This window comes from Pseudophryne corroboree, chromosome 6 (assembly GCF_028390025.1).
Source record: "Pseudophryne corroboree isolate aPseCor3 chromosome 6, aPseCor3.hap2, whole genome shotgun sequence".
Classification (NCBI taxonomy): Eukaryota; Metazoa; Chordata; class Amphibia; order Anura; family Myobatrachidae; genus Pseudophryne; species Pseudophryne corroboree.
This window is the reverse complement of record NC_086449.1, coordinates 307,264,736-307,282,740: the sequence shown is the minus strand read 5'-3', so window position 1 is coordinate 307,282,740 and position 18,005 is coordinate 307,264,736. Positions and strand designations below refer to the sequence as shown.

Below are 18,005 nucleotides of genomic sequence, written 5' to 3'. Positions count from 1 at the left end.
TGGCGGTGTTTCCCAATTTTTGCTTAACTCTGCGATAACGAGCCAGCATTTTCTTAGACAGAGAGAATTTCTTTCCTGGATATTCCCAGGATTCCTGATGTATGTCAACTAAATGGTCAGAATGTGGTAAAACTAATTTAGTAACCTTCTGACGCTTAAACTTATGTGGTTTCTTAGAGGTAGCTGGGGGTTCTTCATCATCATCAATTTGAAGAATCAGCCGTATAGCCTCCAAGAGGTCAGGAACATCCACTTGGGTCAGGGATTCCCCATCAGAAGCATCTGCGTCAGTGTCTGAGGGATCAGTGTATGCGCCATCTTCAGCCGATGAAGTATCTGTAACATGAGTGGACTGTGAAGATGTAAGGGCCAGCTTAGAGGACACTTTGGTCTTGGGCAGGCGAGAGTTAGGATTCTGCTTGGCCAAAGACTGATTTAATTGCTGTAACTGAGAGGACAGAGCATCTGCCCATGGTGGATTTACAGCAGGGACAATATGTGGCTGTAATGGCACAGGAGGTCCCATAGGGGGCGCAAGTCTAGTTAGTTACCAACGTAGTCAGTAAATTAGAGAATGTAGCCCATGGTGGGTCAGTAGTTACCCCCAACGTAGGAAACTAACTAAGGGGTACACAGCCCCCAGCATCTGAGCCCTCAGCTGCAATAGTTTCCTCAGAGACATCCGGGGCATGAACACTGCCAGATGCAGGGTCTGCCACCGAACCCTCACCCTGACATTATATGAAAGCGTTACCGTAGGGTGGAATAGTACAATAAAAACAGTCAGAATACCTAATAAAAATCCACCCGGATAGTGTGACTACAGGCAGAGCACACACGGAGGATTTAAGAGGTAAATGGTGACTAAAACACAGAGAAAATACCAAAAAAAGTATATCCTGTGAAAAACACTATATTATATGAAAACCCTGATGCACATAGCCCCCTTCAGGTTACAGAATATAGGGATAGCAGTAGATGTGAGATACACGGAATGGAAATCACACAGCAGCTATTGGCACACACACACAGTCACATGTACAATGCAGAAATTATCACAGATAACAATAAAACTGCTCTGGACTAGCAATACTGTAGTAACTGCACTACACAAGTAAAGCTAATTAGGTATATAGATATAGCAATGCACAGTAAACACTGGATGTATATCACAGGGTACTTATACTAAATAACCCTGACAAAGTGCACTTGTTCTTAACTAACACTGTCTAAAGACATGTAGAATACTTAAGTGTCCTGTAAATGCACAGCGCTGATGATGCAGGTGGCTTTACAAAGGAGGCATTGCCCAGCAGTCCCAGATCAGCGCAGCTGTGTGTGTAATGGCGCCCAAACGCTGACAGGGAGAGAGAGAGATGCAGCTCCAGGGCGGGAACATTAGCAGTAAATGGCACGCTGGGGGAGGGGCTACAGGTCAGAGCCAGATCCCCTTGCTGGACTTCACCACTGTTACTGCGGGCCTTAAAGAAACGGACTTATGCAAAAAGCGACCTGTGCCCATGCCCTGGTGGTCTAGTGGGGTCCCTGCACGGCCACAGTGTCCACGCCAGCGCTCGCGGTCCGCCACCCAAGGGCCACGCCAGATCGCGGTTTGCAGCAGGTCCCGCCTGGTGGACACTCTTACCTCCTCCTTTCAGCGGCCACACGATCCCGGAGAGGAGCAGTGGTGTGCGTGCGTGTGTGTGCCCTTATGAGAGAACCGGAGCCTCCGCTGTAGTTACCTGGCAGCCAGGGCGAAGGAGTGTACAACACCGCTGGGAGGTGAGGGAGCCGCAGCATGATGTGTCAGAATGACACACAGCACTTTTAAGTGCTTATGCTGCGACCCTGAAGTCTTCTTTCTTCACTTGAAAGGTCTTTTCAGGGCTGCCCAGCGCAGCCCTCCCTGTTGTTAGCTTGCACTGCAGGCACCAACTTACAAACTGAGCTCCTGTGCACGGAGGCGGGGTTATATATATATGCGCTGTGCATCTTGGGAACAGTCAAAGCTTTTAGCCTGTTGGTGCCTCGGATCTGGAGCAATGTTTGCCTTGATAGCATTAAACCAACATAAAATCTACAGATTTGCCCTCATACATCTTTGCTGCATTTGTGCCAAACAGCCCCTCGTAGGACGCCATGTCCCGTGAGACTCTGCTAAAAATGCATCGTAAACGCAATGCGACTAGAGTGCAACACTTGTACTTATATCTGTGTGCGACTCTGAATCTACACATGAAATGCTGCGATGCAGCGGTCATGGCTTTTTTCCATGGCAAGTTTCATTGTGCTTCATATCAAGGGCTGGATGTAATGGCTTGCGAGACGGCCGGAGCTCCGAGACTCCAGCCGAACGCATACATTTTTTTAAAGCAGCAAGCAGGTTTTGCCTTGTAAACGTTTGCTGCTTTAAAAAACGTACCGGCCCATAGACTCAATCACACACAAAATACAAATGTTGCATATCAAATTAATTGGCACAAGCTCCTGGTGCCTCCTAGTTGCATCGCATTGTGACTAAGATGCATTATCAGCAAAAAAAAAAAAAAAAGACGCCCAATGCTAGTGGAGTTGCACGGGACCTGTATTGAGGCTAGCTGTAAGAGGACACATCTGTAGCTTGACAGAAAAATATACCATGTTTTGGATTCATAAATCACAGCCAGCCCATCCGCAGTGAAACAAAATGGTGATATGATAAGTTGACTGAGGATAAAACTGAAAAAAATAAGTGTTGTTGTTAAAGGGACAAATGTTAAATGTTAAAGGGACAAATCCCAGTATAAAATGTATAGTACTCCCCAAATAATAGAGCAGGGTAATGGAAAAGATTTAAAGTATAGCTTTCATTCCAAATTCCTCATTATTGTAAAACAAAATATCCTTATTTTAAGTAGCTTTATTTTCCTTTCAGCAACCACATGAGACATGATTAGATGTTTATTTGTATTCTAATTTAAAGAAATAGACTTTGAAACAGTAAAATTACTTAAAAGGTAGCCATACTTGAAGTGATATTGGCCAATTGGTAGAAATATCACCGCACATGTATCCACCAAAATGAGCCCTTGATGATATATGTTCAGATCATTATGCAGTTTGTGAGCAACAGTTAGGCCGTGGTCTCCCACAACTCTAGCAAGTGATCCTGTATTGAGATGTGAGTAGGGTATTTAGGCATATGGGGAATGGTTGCTCAGATTTTTGAGTTCGGAGAAGAAAGCTTGGTTAAACAGCTGTGCAGTGTGTCCTTGGATTGTGCCGTTAGCTTGACCTCCGGTCTTCTGCAGATTTGCTGTCCGTTATCTCATACACCTACTTTTTCCAGGTGCCGAGTCAGGAAGAGGAGACTGCACTTCTGCTTGGAATTCCACCTGACCGGATTGGGCATGGAACCTTTCTGTGTAATTCTCTAGCCCTTGTGGAAGACGTGAAACAAAAACAAATACCTATGGGTATGGAATCTGCTAATGCTAATAACTATATCCAAACTTTTTTAGGTTAATATTCTGACAGGGGCACTGTGAGTGAAATGCATTTTTGGTTAAAACAGATACTGTACCTAAAATAGACTGTGGACCAGGTTTCAAGCAACAAACCTGTAATTTAAAGGTCTTTTATAATTATACTGAAGCAGAGTATCGCTGGATGGTTCCATGAAGTGTAGGATATTGGGGGCCAGTAATAGCTACAATGAGTTAGGAGTGAACATAACATAACATAGTAACATAGTTTCTGAGGTTGAAAAAAAACAATTTGTCCATCCATTTCAACCTGTTGGCGCTCTCCTACACTGTAATATTTTTAAGGCTAATTTTAACTGTGGTGAATGTTTAGCCATCATGTCAATTGTTTTGTTTTAATTATTGTAGTGCATGATTTACCCACCATAACACTGTATATCTGTATCTATTATGAATTTATCTAGTCCCTTCTTAAAAGTAATGACAGACTATGCCGTTACCACTCTCTCAGGCAGAGAATTCCAAATACATATTAGGAGGGGTCATTCCGAGTTGATCGTAGCAGTGCTAAATTTGGCACAGCTACGAACAGGCACTCAGACATGCGGGGGGACGCACATCACAGGGCTAGTCCACCCCGCATGTCAGTGCCCCCCCCCCCTGCAGAAATGCAAAAGCATCGCACAGCAGCGATGCTTTGCATCTCAGGAGTTACTCCCAGCCAGCGCAGCTCCTGCAGCTGGCCAGTAGAACCACCTTGCTGCCCCGGGTCGCAGCAGCTGCGTGTGACGTCACGCAGCCACCGCGGCCCGCCCCCCAACGGTCCGGCCACGCCTGCATTGGCCTAACCGCGCCCCCTCCCGCCCAACGACCGCCTCTGCCTCTGGCATGCGACGGCGCATGCGCAGTTCTGACCCGATCGCTGCGATAAACTGCAGCGAGCGATCGGGTCGGAATGACCCCCATTGTCCTTACTGTGAAGAATCCTTTCCATCTCTGTGTGCAAAATCTCCTCTAACCTAAGCAGGTGTCCACGTGTCCTTTGTGATGATCTTATCAAGAACGAATCCCCCGCTAGCTCTGTGTATTGACCCTTAAAATGTTAATCATGTCCCCTCCTATTTTCCTTTTTTCCAGTGTAAACATGCCTAGCCTAGCAAGCCTTTCCCTTATATTCTAGAGTCTCCATCCCCTTACTCAATTTGGTCGCCTGTCTCTGAACCTTTTCTAGTTCCAGGATATTCTTTTTGTAGTATGGTGCCCATAACTGTGCACAGTATTCCAGATGGGGCCTCACTTGTGATTTATATAATGGGAGTATAACACACTCATCCCTTGTCTCAATTACCCGCTTTATGCATGCTTACACCTGGTTTGCCTTTTTTGCTGCTTTACTACTACTTTGGGTACCACTGCAAAGTTTGTTAGCTATGTGAACACCTAAATCTTTTTCCAGTACAGAATCCCCTAGTTTTTCCCCATTTAGTATGTACAGATGGCAGGTTGTGAGCATTTCGTTGGAGAGTAGACACTGTGGGCCTGATTCCAAGTTGATCGCAGCAGGAAATTTTTTAGCAGTTGGGCAAAACCATGTGCACTGCAGGGGGGCAGATATAACGTGCAGAGAGAGATAGATTTGGGTGGGGTGAGTTCAATCTGCAATCTAATTTGCAGTGTAAAAATAAAGCAGCCAGTATTTACCCTGCACAGAAACAAAAAAAAACATCCAAATCTAACTCTCTCTGCAAATGTTATATCTGCCCCCCCCTGCAGTGCATATGGTTTTGCCCAACTGCTAAAAAATTTCCTGCTGCGATCAACTTGGAATTACCCCTTGTGGGCGGTATTCAAATGATATATCACACCCAATCTTCTTTCTAAAGTGATCCCCGTTATCGCACATATCGCACCCATACTAATCAGGTTTAGCTGCGTAATGGGTTGGGAGCCCTCGCTACCCATGTGGTAGCGAGCTGAAATGATTATACCACGCCCATCATCAGTAACAGAATGGGTGTGGAAGGGGGTGAAAAGAATTGAATACCACCCTGTATGTTACTTTTCACAGAGAATATTTAAAGATAGTGGTAAGTAGTAGTTTGCTACAAGTGAGGATTGTGTGTTTCCATGGTTTCCCAGGGCAACCACTGCAGATTATCAACTTTGAAAACTTTGGACCTCATTCAGGTTGGATTGCAAAATTTGCGAATTGCAAAGTGGCTGATTATAGAACGACTGCGCATGCGCAGCATTCGCATTGCGTAAGTGTGAGTAGTAGTGACAGAAATTGCGTACACATCGTGATCGCAATGCAGCTGCTGTTTGACTGACAGGAAGCTGGCGTTTCTGGGAAGAAACCTGCCATTTTTTGTGTGTCTGAAAAAACGCAGGCGTGCCCAGGCATTTTTAAGGAGGGCCTCTGATGTCAACGAAGACCACTTCCAGCCTCTTGTGTTGCAAGAATTGTGGACGACCTTGCCTGGTGCAGATAGGAAAATTCTTCAATGTTCCAGTAATTGCGTGTGGTTCTGCAAACAGCCCGCATATTGTGATGCATTCGCAATTTCTGCAATGGGCGGTTTTTTCTTAATTTCTGGGCGGCAACTATTTGATCGCGCTGCAACTGCTTTTTAGCAGAAACTGCAATCCTTATTGAATAAGGTCCTTTGTTACTATATTTGTATTTGACACTCAAACATGGGTTGCTCATTATGCACTGAACAAACTTATAAGTACACTAGATTCTACCCACGGGTTTGCCCACGTGTATTTCATATGTACAGCAGTTCAGGATGTTGCTGTAGAGCCTCCCTGTATACAATACTTGTAGAGATAAAGTAAACGGTGATAAAGTACCAGCCAATCAGCTCCTAACTGACATATAACTGGCTGTGTTTGAAAAATGACCGTTAGTAGATGGTTGGTTGTCAGTTTATCTCCATCCACTTTATCTCTTTCCAAGGCTTAGTACATAGACCCCATAGTTTTCCATCTCCAACACCAGTGGTTCCCAAACTTTTTTGAATCACGGCGCCCTAGAGTATCAGAATTTTTTTCACAGCACCCCTAGGCCAAAAGTTTTTTTTATTGAGAGATTTAGAATAAATACTAAATGAAGTATATTGTGTTTGTCATCCTTAGGGTCAGTTGTGTGGTGTGGGACAGGATTTGCTTCTGTTTGTCCACATATTTTATGACTGTCAGCCACCAGCACTGGTTTTGCCTGTTACATTGATCATAAATAATTTAAATTGGTCCTGGACCACCAATCCAAGGCACCCCTGCAAGTGTCCTGAGGCACCCCAGGGTGCCTAGGCACACAGTTTGGAAACCACTGTCCTACACCATACCCGCCAACATTTTACACATGAAAACCGGTACAAATTAGGAAAGGTGGCGTGGCCACGGGTAAAATGGGCGTTGTCACGCCCCCTTTCCTATACTTTCAATGTTAATTTGGAGAGTCAAAAATCGGTACAGAGCCCTTTTTGACAGGTACAGACCATAAAAAAGGTACCGTACCTGCCAAAAAGGTACAGTTGGAGGGTATGCTACACTAGCTAAAAATGTGCCTGAGGTGTGGGCTTGAGCACAGTAGAGTCACAAGTGTCTGTGACACCTGGTGCTCCAAATAGAGACCACCCCCTGCATGCAACCAAAAAGAAGTGTGGCATCACAGAAAGGGGACGTGCCTGCACTCCTGGAGATGCTGGGCAGCCCCCAGAGAGACTCCCTGCTCTGGGGGCTCCTACTCAGTGACTGGAATGGGGCAATGCAGAATAATGTCATTCTGCAGCACTTGGTTCCCAATCACTGAGGAGGAGCCGGCATTTAGATGTCACCACATCGGAGGGTGACACCTGGGTGCAGTGCACACCCCCTAGTGCCATATCTGCTTGAGTGATCTCATGATCATTAACTTAGCTGACGCTCAGACCCATCTTCCTCTGTAGGGAGAAGCTAAGTGAAAGTTTTGCACCTTACCTTGTTTCAGTACCGGTAATCGGGATGCTACAGTAACTCACTGTTGCTAGGTGGCAATCCTCCAGGCAAACAAATGAACTGAGCACAAAGTCAGATGACCTAGAGAGGCGTGTCATATGGGGGACGTTGTGCATCTTCTGAGTACATCTTTGTAGTGTGCCATTTAGTGCGTCTTTGGATGGATCAAGGACTGTCAAATCAGCCAAGCTTTGATTGGCCTGATGTCATTCTATGGCACAGTGCTGTACACTATTTATATATCCAAGGTTATAATGAAGGAGGATTTGTCCTTCTTTTATCCTGAAAAATGAGTCAGCCTTGCTGAGGTAGTAACCAGTGACTTGGATGTTGCATGCAAATGGTTTTTGTCACACGCAACAGTGACTAACGGTATGCAGGTTTATTTGGAATTCTTAGCAATGAAAAAAAGCCAAGTCCCTATTAATTCATAATTGTAAAATAATAAGACTAACTATCCAGATGTTTTTATATTTCATGTTCTGTATCTCATGTTCAATAATAATAATGTATGTGATCTCTATTTAGAGCTCTGCTTGACTTCAAATGTCAAAGGACAGACTGTCCCCTCGTATGACAAGCATCATTTTGGATTCTGGTACAACCTTGGTCATCCATCTGTGCTATGCGTAAGCATCTGATACTGCTCTGCTATCTTCTAAGGAATCTATTAATTGGTAACAATAAGCAGTGCATGTAAAGAAGTTATAGTTCAATAAATTGGGATATCAGCTATGTCCTGACATATTGGGTCTCACAACTGCATACAAAACTCTGCAAGATTGTGCCGCAAGGGGGTAGTAGGGGGAGTTGCGGTGCTATTGCCGGCATTTCTACACCGTTTCAGCAGTTATTTGCCCCCCTCGCTGCTAATTGACTTGAACTCATAATGTTATTATGCTTGTTCAAGTTCAGATCCTAATATGTATTTGATCATGTAGGAGACTAGCTCACATTTTACTTTGTCATATTCCCCAATTATTCAAAAAAATAAACCAATGGATCCTATACATGAATCTATATACTGAAATATATGTTTAGTGAAGGAAATGTCACATAGTAGGCAACTGCATTTTGCATGACTTACTGTTGTAGCTTTTGGAAACGTTTTAATTTCTATTACAGTGCACCTGTTGCCTATACATAATCAGCAATGTAATCAGCAGATCGACAACGACCGTGTCGAAATTCATAATACGGGCAACGTGTAAACCATTTCAGAATGTTGACAGGTATAAAGTTGACATTGTCAGAATGTTGACATTAGGGTTAGGCTGCGGGCGGAAAGGATTAGGGTGAAGCACTAGGGGGAAGTTAGGGTTAGGTTGTGAGGTAGGGATTAGAGTTGTGGATAGGGGAGAAATACTGGCATGCTGTAGAATTGGAGATCTGACCTGGCAGTCAGTCACATGATGTTGGGACCCAGAAGACGCTACTGCAGCCATTGGGAGCAGGTAAGTCACCACTAGGCCACCAGGAACAATATGTAATTCCAAAACCTGCCACACAATGGCGCCACCAACAATTAATAGGAAGGACTACTTGGTCCGAAAACGTGTTTAAGCAAGGGACACCATCACACCGGACATCAGACCTCGTTAATCGGGATGTGGAAAAATTAATCTTCCTGCTGCTGATGATCCTGGTTGTGGTCCTATTGGTGATATATGCTGTTTATATACTTTTTATGTGAGTGTGATTGTATTAAATTGTTTTATCCTTTCAAAACAATCTTGCACTATTATTCCACTTCTCTTCAAGTTATAGTGACAAAGGGAAAACCTCTGGTGAGTTCAAGATCATTACTACACCTATATGGTGTGATATGCCTACTTGATTTACATAAGATGTGAGTGCGGCTCTCTAATAAATAAGAGTATTTCTTAAAGCAGTATTGCACTATGTCCTCATTTTTCTTGAGTTTCAGTATCAAGGAAATTTAAGTACTTGCTGTATTGGAAAACATTTTTAATGTGTAAGAAAACTTTATTATATCCCTATTAATTGTTGGTGGCGCCATTGTGTGGCAGGATTTGGAATTACATTTGTGCTATTCTGAGTTTTTGGTGAAGGCTCCGTTTTTCTGCACCACAGGCTGCATCCAGCAAGTTTGCGCAATTTTGATCTTTATTATTGCACCAGGAACAATATGTCAACATTTTATAACTGTCTACATGATGAATGTCGACATGGCCAACATTGAAATTACGACTGTCAACATATCATACTACACCCCATAGTGGAGGCAGCCGTTTTCTATAATAATATGTGTGAGAACGCTGCCTATAAATTAACTAAGAACCATTGACATTGGCAAGTTAGAACGCTGCTGTGGTGAGGTTTGTCTTCAGGATAACCCATGCAATGGCATAGAGAGGGGGGAGTGGCAAGTACTAATTACCCAGTCCCAGGCCTGATGGAGGGGCCAGCGGGGGTCCGGGTCTGACACCTTCTCCTCCCCCTTAACTGTCATCCTAGAACACGCTGCGGTGGTTGCAAAGAGATGCCCCACCCCCACTTCATTTGCTCCTGGCTGAGGTGAACGATAGCACCACCCTGTGGAGCTTGCAAGGCCGCAAAAAATATTTTATACTGTTCTTTTCTCCGTATAGAGGCATGGCCACACCTCCTTACATTAGGCCACTCCCCCACAAGTGCCCAAGCCCGGTGATGCTTTCTATGTCCATGAACCCGTGTTACACTTGCATATGCTGTTCCAATTGAAACTTGCCGCTAATTAAATCCTCTTATATAGGTAATTACATTTTCACCAACTCCCACTCACAATGCATTCCGGTCTTTGTATCTCTAAGGCCCCTTGCATAGTGATGTTGATTGCATTTTTTTCTTATATAACTAAGAAATTATGTTTTATAATAAAATCAAATCCTTTTTTGGGGGGATAGGACAGGTCAGTTTTTCTGTTTTCTCTGACGTCCTAGTGGATGCTGGGTACTCCGTAAGGACCATGGGGAATAGACGGGCTCCGCAGGAGACTGGGCACTCTTTAAAGAAAGATTAGGTACTACATCTGGTGTGCACTGGCTCCTCCCTCTATGCCCCCCCTCCTCCAGTTAGAATCTGTGCCCGGCCAGAGCTGGATGCACTTAGTGGGCTCTCCTGAGTACACTAAAAAGAAAGTATTTGTTAGGTTTTTTATTTTCAGTGAGATCTGCTGGCAACAGACTCACTGCTACGAGGGACTTAGGGGAGAGAAGCAAACCTACCTGCTTGCAGCTAGCTTGTGCTTCTAAGGCTACTGGACACCATTAGCTCCAGAGGGATCGAACACAGGGCACGACCTCGATCGTCCGTTCCCGGAGCCGCGCCGCCGTCCCCCTTGCAGAGCCAGAAGACGGAAGATTCCGGAGAAAATTGGCGGCTGAAGACTCCGGTCTTCAATAAGGTAGCGCACAGCACTGCAGCTGTGCGCCATTGCTCCCACAGCACACCACACGCTCCGGTCACTGGTGGGTGCAGGGCGCTGGGGGGGGGGGGGGGGCGCGCCCTGGGCTGCAATTAGTATACCTTAAGTGGCAAAATGCACATAATACAGTTCTAAACTGTATATGTGCCTAATCCCCCGCCATAATTATTATTAAAAAAGCGGGAGAAGCCCGCCGCTGAAGGGGCGGGGCTATCTTCCTCAGCACAGCCAGCGCCATTTTCTCTTCACAGCTCCGCTGGAAGGACGCTCCCCAGGCTCTCCCCTGCAGTATTCACTACGGAAAGGGTAAAAAAGAGAGGGGGGGCACATAAATTTAGGCGCAAAATTGTGATATAAGCAGCTATTGGGGGAAAATTCACTTTGTGTATAGTGTAAATCCCTCTGTTATATAGCGCTCTGGTGTGTGCTGGCATACTCTCTCTGTGTCTCCCCAAAGGACTTTGTGGGGTCCTGTCCTCAGTCAGAGCATTCCCTGTGTGTGTGTGCGGTGTGTCGGTACGGCTGTGTCGACATGTTTGATGAGGACGCTTACGTGGAGGCGGAGCAGGTGCCGATAAGTGTGATGTCGCCCCCTGCGGGGCCAACACCAGAGTGGATGGATATGTGGAAGGTATTAACCGACAGTGTCAACTCCTTGCATAAAAGGTTCTATGACGCAGCTTTGGGACAGCCGGCATCTCAGCCCGCGCCTGCCCAGGCATCTCAGAGGCCATCAGGGGCTCAAAAACGCCCGCTACCTCAGATGGCAGACACAGATGTCGACACGGAGTCTGACTCCAGTGTCGACGAGGATGAGACAAATGTACAATCCACAAGGGCCATCCGATGCATGATTACGGCAATGAAAAATGTGTTGCACATTTCTGACATTAACCCGGTTGCCACAAAAAAGGGTGTTATGTTTGGGGAGAAAAAGCAGCCAGTGACTTTTCCCCCATCTGATGAGTTAAATGAATTGTGTGAAGAAGCGTGGGGTTCCCCAGATAAGAAACTAGTGATTTCTAAGCGTTTACTAATGGCGTACCCTTTCCTGCCAACGGATAGGTTACGCTGGGAGACATCCCCTAGGGTGGACAAGGCGCTCACACGCTTGTCAAAGAAGGTGGCACTGCCGTCTCAGGATACGGCCGCCTTAAAGGAGCCTGCAGATAGAAAGAAGGAGGCTATCCTGAAGTCTGTGTATACACACTCAGGTACTATACTGAGACCTGCTGTTGCTTCAGCATGGATGTGTAGTGCTGCAGCAGCATGGTCTGATTCCCTGTCTGATAACATTGATTCCCTTGACAGGGACACTATTTTGCTAACCATAGAGCATATTAAAGACGTAGTCTTATATATGAGGGATGCACAGAGGGACATTTGCCGGCTGGCATCTAGAATTAATGCAATGTCCATTTCTGCCAGGAGAGTATTATGGACTCGGCAGTGGACAGGTGATGCTGATTCTAAAAGGCACATGGAGGTTTTGCCTTATAAGGGTGAGGAATTGTTTGGGGACGGTCTCTCGGACCTCGTATCCACAGCAACAGCTGGGAAGTCGACTTTTTTACCTCGGGTTCCCTCACAGCCTAAGAAAGCACCGTATTATCAAGTACAGTCCTTTCGGCCTCAAAAAGGCAAGAGGGTCAGAGGCGCGTCCTTTCTGCCCAGAGGCAGGGGTAGAGGGAAAAAGCTGCACCAGACAGCCAGTTCCCAGGAACAAAAATCCTCCCCTGCTTCCACTAAGTCCACCGCATGACGCTGGGGCTCCACAGGTGGAGCCAGGTGCAGTGGGGGCCCGTCTCCGGAACTTCAGCGACCAGTGGGTTCGCTCACAGGTGGATCTCTGGGTTCTACAAGTGGTATCTCAGGGATACAAGCTGGAGTTCGAGGCGTCTCCCCCTCGCCGTTTCCTCAAATCAGCCTTGCCAGCTACTCCCAAGGAAATGGAGGTAGTACTGGCGGCAATTCACAAGCTGTACCTCCAGCAGGTGATAATCAAAGTTCCCCTCCTTCAACAGGGACGGGGGTTACTATTCCACAATGTTTGTGGTACCGAAACCAGACGGTTCGGTGAGACCCATTCTAAATTTGAAATCCTTGAACACTTATATAAGGAAGTTCAAGTTCAAAATGGAATCGCTCAGGGCGGTTATTGCAAGCCTGGAAGAGGGGGAGTATATGGTATCACTGGACATCAAGGATGCTTACCTACATGTCCCCATTTACCCACCTCACCAGGAGTACCTCCGATTTGTGGTACAGGACTGCCATTACCAATTCCAGACAATGCCGTTTGGTCTGTCCACGGCACCGAGGGTATTTACCAAGGTAATGGCCGAAATGATGATACTCCTTCGAAAGAAGGGAGTTATAATTATCCCGTACTTGGACGATCAAAGGCGAGGTCCAAGGAGCAGTTGTTGGTCGGAGTAGCACTATCTCAGGAAGTGCTACAACAGCACGGCTGGATTCTGAATATCCCAAAGTCGCAGCTGGTTCCTACGACGCGTCTGCTGTTCTTGGGTATGATTCTGGACACAGAATAGAAGGTGTTTCTCCCGGAGGAGAAGGCCAAGGAGTTGTCATCTCTGGTCAGAGACCTCCTGAAACCAAACCAGGTGTCGGTGCATCACTGCACGCGAGTCCTGGGAAAGATGGTAGCTTCTTACGAAGCAATTCCCTTTGGCAGGTTCCATGCAAGGATCTTTCAGTGGGATCTGTTAGACAAGTGGTCCGGATCGCATCTTCAGATGCATCGGTTGATCACCCTGTCCCCGAGGGCCAGGGTGTCTCTGCTGTGGTGGCTGCAGAGTGCTCATCTTCTCGAGGGCCGCAGATTCGGCATTCAGGACTGGGTCCTGGTGACCACGGATGCAAGCCTCTGAGGTTGGGGGGCAGTCACTCAGGGAAGAAACTTCTAAGGACAATGGTCGAGTCAGGAGACTTCCCTACACATTAATATTCTGGAACTAAGGGCCATTTACAATGCCCTAAGTCAAGCAAAACCCCTGATTCAAAACCAGCCGGTACTGATTCAGTCAGACAACATCACGGCGGTCGCCCATGTAAACCGACAGGGCGGCACAAGAAGCAGGATGGCAATGGCAGAAGCCACAAGGATTCTCCGATGGGCGGAGAATCACGTGATAGCACTGTCAGCAGTGTTCATTCCGGGAGTGGACAACTGGGAAGCAGACTTCCTCAGCAGGCACGACCTCCACCCGGGAGAGTGGGGACTTCATCCAGAAGTCTTCCAGCTGATTGTAAATCGTTGGGAAAGGCCACAGGTGGACATGATGGCGTCCCGCCTCAACAAAAAGCTAAAAAGATATTGCGCCAGGTCAAGGGACCCTCAGGCGATAGCTGTGGACGCTCTAGTGACACCGTGGGTGTACCAGTCGGTTTATGTGTTCCCTCCTCTTCCTCTCATACCAAAGGTACTGAGGATAATAAGAAAGAGAGGAGTAAGAACTATACTCATCGTTCCGGATTGGCCAAGAAGAACTTGGTACCCGGAACTACAAGAAATGATCTCAGAGGACCCTTGGCCTCTGCCGCTCCGACAGGACCTGCTACAGCAGGGGCCCATGTCTGTTCCAAGACTTACCGCGGCTGCGTTTGACGGCATGGCGGTTGAACACCGGATCCTTATGGAAAAGGGCATTCCGGTTGAAGTCATTCCTACGCTGATAAAAGCTAGGAAGGATGTGACAGCAAAACATTATCACCGCATATGGCGAAAATATGTTGCTTGGTGTGAGGCTATGAAGGCCCCAACTGAGGAATTTCAGCTGGGTCGATTTTTGCACTTCCTACAGTCAGGAGTGACTATGGGCCTAAAATTGGATCCATAAAAGTCCAGATTTCGGCCCTGTCTATTTTCTTTCAAAAAGAACTGGCTTCACTGCCTGAAGTTCAGACGTTTGTTAAGGGAGTGCTGCATATTCAGCCCCCTTTTGTGCCTCCAGTGGCACCTTGGGATCTCAACGTAGTGTTGGATTTCCTAAAATCACATTGGTTTGAACCACTTCAGACCGTGGAGTTGAAATATCTCACGTGGAAAGTGGTCATGCTTTTGGCCTTGGCTTCGGCTAGGCGGGTGTCAGAATTGGCGGCTTTGTCATGTAAAAGCCCCTATCTGATCTTCCATATGGACAGGGCAGAATTGAGGACTCGTCCCCAATTTCTCCCTAAGGTGGTATCAGCGTTTCATTTGAACCAACCTATTGTGGTGCCTGCGGCTACTCGGGACTTGGAGGCTTACAAGTTGCTGGACGTAGTCCGGGCCCTGAAAATCTATGTTTCCAGGACGGCTAGAGTCAGAAAAACTGACTCGCTGTTTATCCTGCATGCACCCAACAAGCTGGGTGCTCCTGCTTCTAAGCAGACTATTGCTCACTGGATCTGTAGCACGATTCAACTTGCACATTCTGCGGCTGGACTGCCGCATCCTAAATCAGTAAAAGCCCATTCCACGAGGAAGGTGGGCTCTTCTTGGGCGGCTGCCCGAGGGGTCTCGGCTTTACAACTTTGCCGAGCTGCTACCTGGTCGGGATCAAACACGTTTGCAAAATTCTACAAGTTTGATACCCTGGCTGAGGAGGACCTTGAGTTTGCTCATTCGGTGCTGCAGAGTCATCCGCACTCTCCCGCCCGTTTGGGAGCTTTGGTATAATCCCCATGGTCATTACGGAGTACCCAGCATCCACTAGGACGTCAGAGAAAATAAGAATTTACTCACCGGTAATTCTATTTCTCGTAGTCCGTAGTGGATGCTGGGAGCCCGTCCCAAGTGCGGACTTCTGCAATACTTGTATATAGTTATTGCTTAACTATAGGGTTATTGTTCTGAGCCATCTGTTGAATGAGGCTCAGCTGTTGTTCATACTGTTAACTGGGTATAGTTATCACAAGTTGTACGGTGTGATTGGTGTGGCTGGTATGAGTCTTACCCTGGATTCCAAATCCTTTCCTAGTAATGTCAGCTCTTCCGGGCAAAGTTTCCCTAACTGAGGTTTGGAGGAGGGGCATAGAGGGAGGAGCCAGTGCACACCAGATGTAGTACCTAATCTTTCTTTAAAGAGTGCCCAGTCTCCTGCGGAGCCCGTCTATTCCCCATGGTCCTTACGGAGTACCCAGCATCCACTACGGACTACGAGAAATAGAATTACCGGTGAGTAAATTTTTATTATTTAGTACAGCTTTTATATAGCCTGCATTAAAAGAATTGACCTCCCTTTCTCATTTACCCTATTAAGCTCACAAATAGTTTAGCATGCAAATCAACTCATCTATTATGCAAAACAGCCGTCCCGCATGCTTGTCACTTCTGTCCTCCCACCAGTTAACGTCAGTCAGAAGCGCTTGTGGGGGAGGGGCAGGCGTCTGCTTGGAATGCTATTAGCATAGTGAGCTGGCTTTCTATTATAATTATTCATGTCATTACTTTGTCACAGGACCTTATTCGCCAACCTTATACATTGAGAGTTTCCTTTTTTTTTTATTTGCACACTTGTCCTGTACACAGGTTTGTTATCTTTTAGCAGCATTTTCCCCTTTCTTTGCAGACTGATGATAAAGGCGTCTTTGCTACTGATCTTTCTCTGGAGTATGAAATTGCTGCTAAGACATTTGACCTTACTCCACATCAAATATGGGATCTTTCTAGCCAGGCCATCGACTACATCTTTGCTCCTGAAAATATTAAATCCAACTTGAAGGAGAAGTGGTTGCAGCTGAAGCCAGATGTATGCAGACATGTACAGTGATAACCAGTCCTGGAAGTTCGTAATTTTACTGACTGGTTAGTAACCTCAGCTGCTGCAAGGCAGAGGCTGCTTCCATCTGCTGACATATGGCCTGATTCAGAGGGGTAAGCAGTTCCATGCACAGCTGTGATTTAATTTGCAGGGGACTTGCTAATGACTCAGCCGCTTTCTTGTGCACAGAGATGCCCACTTCTGGTGTCTCCCCTCTGCTGCTCATGTACATAAGCAGAAACATCGGGGGCACATCGGTCGCACTGTCTGACCGTTGGGCACATCCTATGCCAGTGGTTTCCAAACTTTTTTGAATCACGGCGCCCTAGAATATCAGAATTTTTTCACGGCAGCCCTAGGCCAAAAATTTCTTACTGAGAAATTTAGAAAGAAATATTACATTAAGTAGATTGCGTTTATATGTCATCCTTAGGGTCAGTTGTGTGGTGAGGGACAAGATTTGCTTCTGTTTGGCCACATATTTTATGACTGGCAGCCACCAGCACTGGTTTTGCCTATTCTATTGACCATGAATAATTTGAATTGGTCCTGGACCACCAACCCAGGGCACCCCTGCAAGTGTCCCGAGGCACCCCTGGGAGCCACGGCACACAGTTTGGGAACCTCTGTATGTGGTCTTAGACAGAGCGGCTCTCCTAAGACACTAGGGTCTCTCCAGCTAATTAATTTTCAGTGAGTGACTAGATAATGCCCAGAAAACAGTCCTGGCACTACTGCATTTTCTTAGGTTTACCCACCCCATTACCTTCCCCAAATGCTGACTACCTGTCACTCACTTTGCTGCATGTGCGCAGTGTGGATTTGGTGCATGCGTAAGAAATTACTCCACTGCATCTGACATCAGGTGCTCATACACCTAAAAATGTATCTTCCAAGCTAGCTGGTTGGAACAAAAATCTGGTAATGGATGGGAGCAAATAACAGTTGACCGTTTGAAATGGTCATCTGTCATTTGCTCCCATGCATTACCAGATTTTCGTTCCAACCAGCCAGATTGGAAGATAAATCTTTAGGTGTATGGACACCTATAGACAGTGTGTGCAGCTCTGAATCAGGCCCGTATATGCATAATATATAGAATGCACAAAACAGATTTTATTCTTGTACACAGCTAAATGAGTGTTTGTTTTATAATATTACTTTATTGCAAATATAAAAATATAAGTATTCTTTTAATGTACATCTTGTCTGTCTCTTCTTGGAGCTGTTTATGTTCCTTACTTGAATGATACCAAAGTATATATTGCTAGAGTCAAATGATTGAGAACTATTTAGAAAAAAGTGACAACCTTTACATTATAGGCCGGATTCTATATTACCCATTGC

At 46.1% G+C, this 18,005-nt stretch overlaps 1 protein-coding gene across 1 annotated transcript in view; it reads left to right on the top strand.

The window, feature by feature from the left end:
* Positions 1 to 17,561, top strand: part of ADAL (adenosine deaminase like) — a 65,776-nt gene extending 48,215 nt beyond the window's left edge. The window contains exons 8-10 of the mRNA XM_063926217.1: positions 3,329 to 3,455; positions 7,995 to 8,095; positions 16,467 to 17,561. Of these exons, the coding sequence (XP_063782287.1) occupies positions 3,329 to 3,455; positions 7,995 to 8,095; positions 16,467 to 16,667 (429 nt within the window). The 3' untranslated portion in view covers positions 16,668 to 17,561. The remainder of the gene's footprint in view (positions 1 to 3,328; positions 3,456 to 7,994; positions 8,096 to 16,466) is intronic.
* The last annotated feature ends 444 nt before the right edge of the window (positions 17,562 to 18,005 follow it).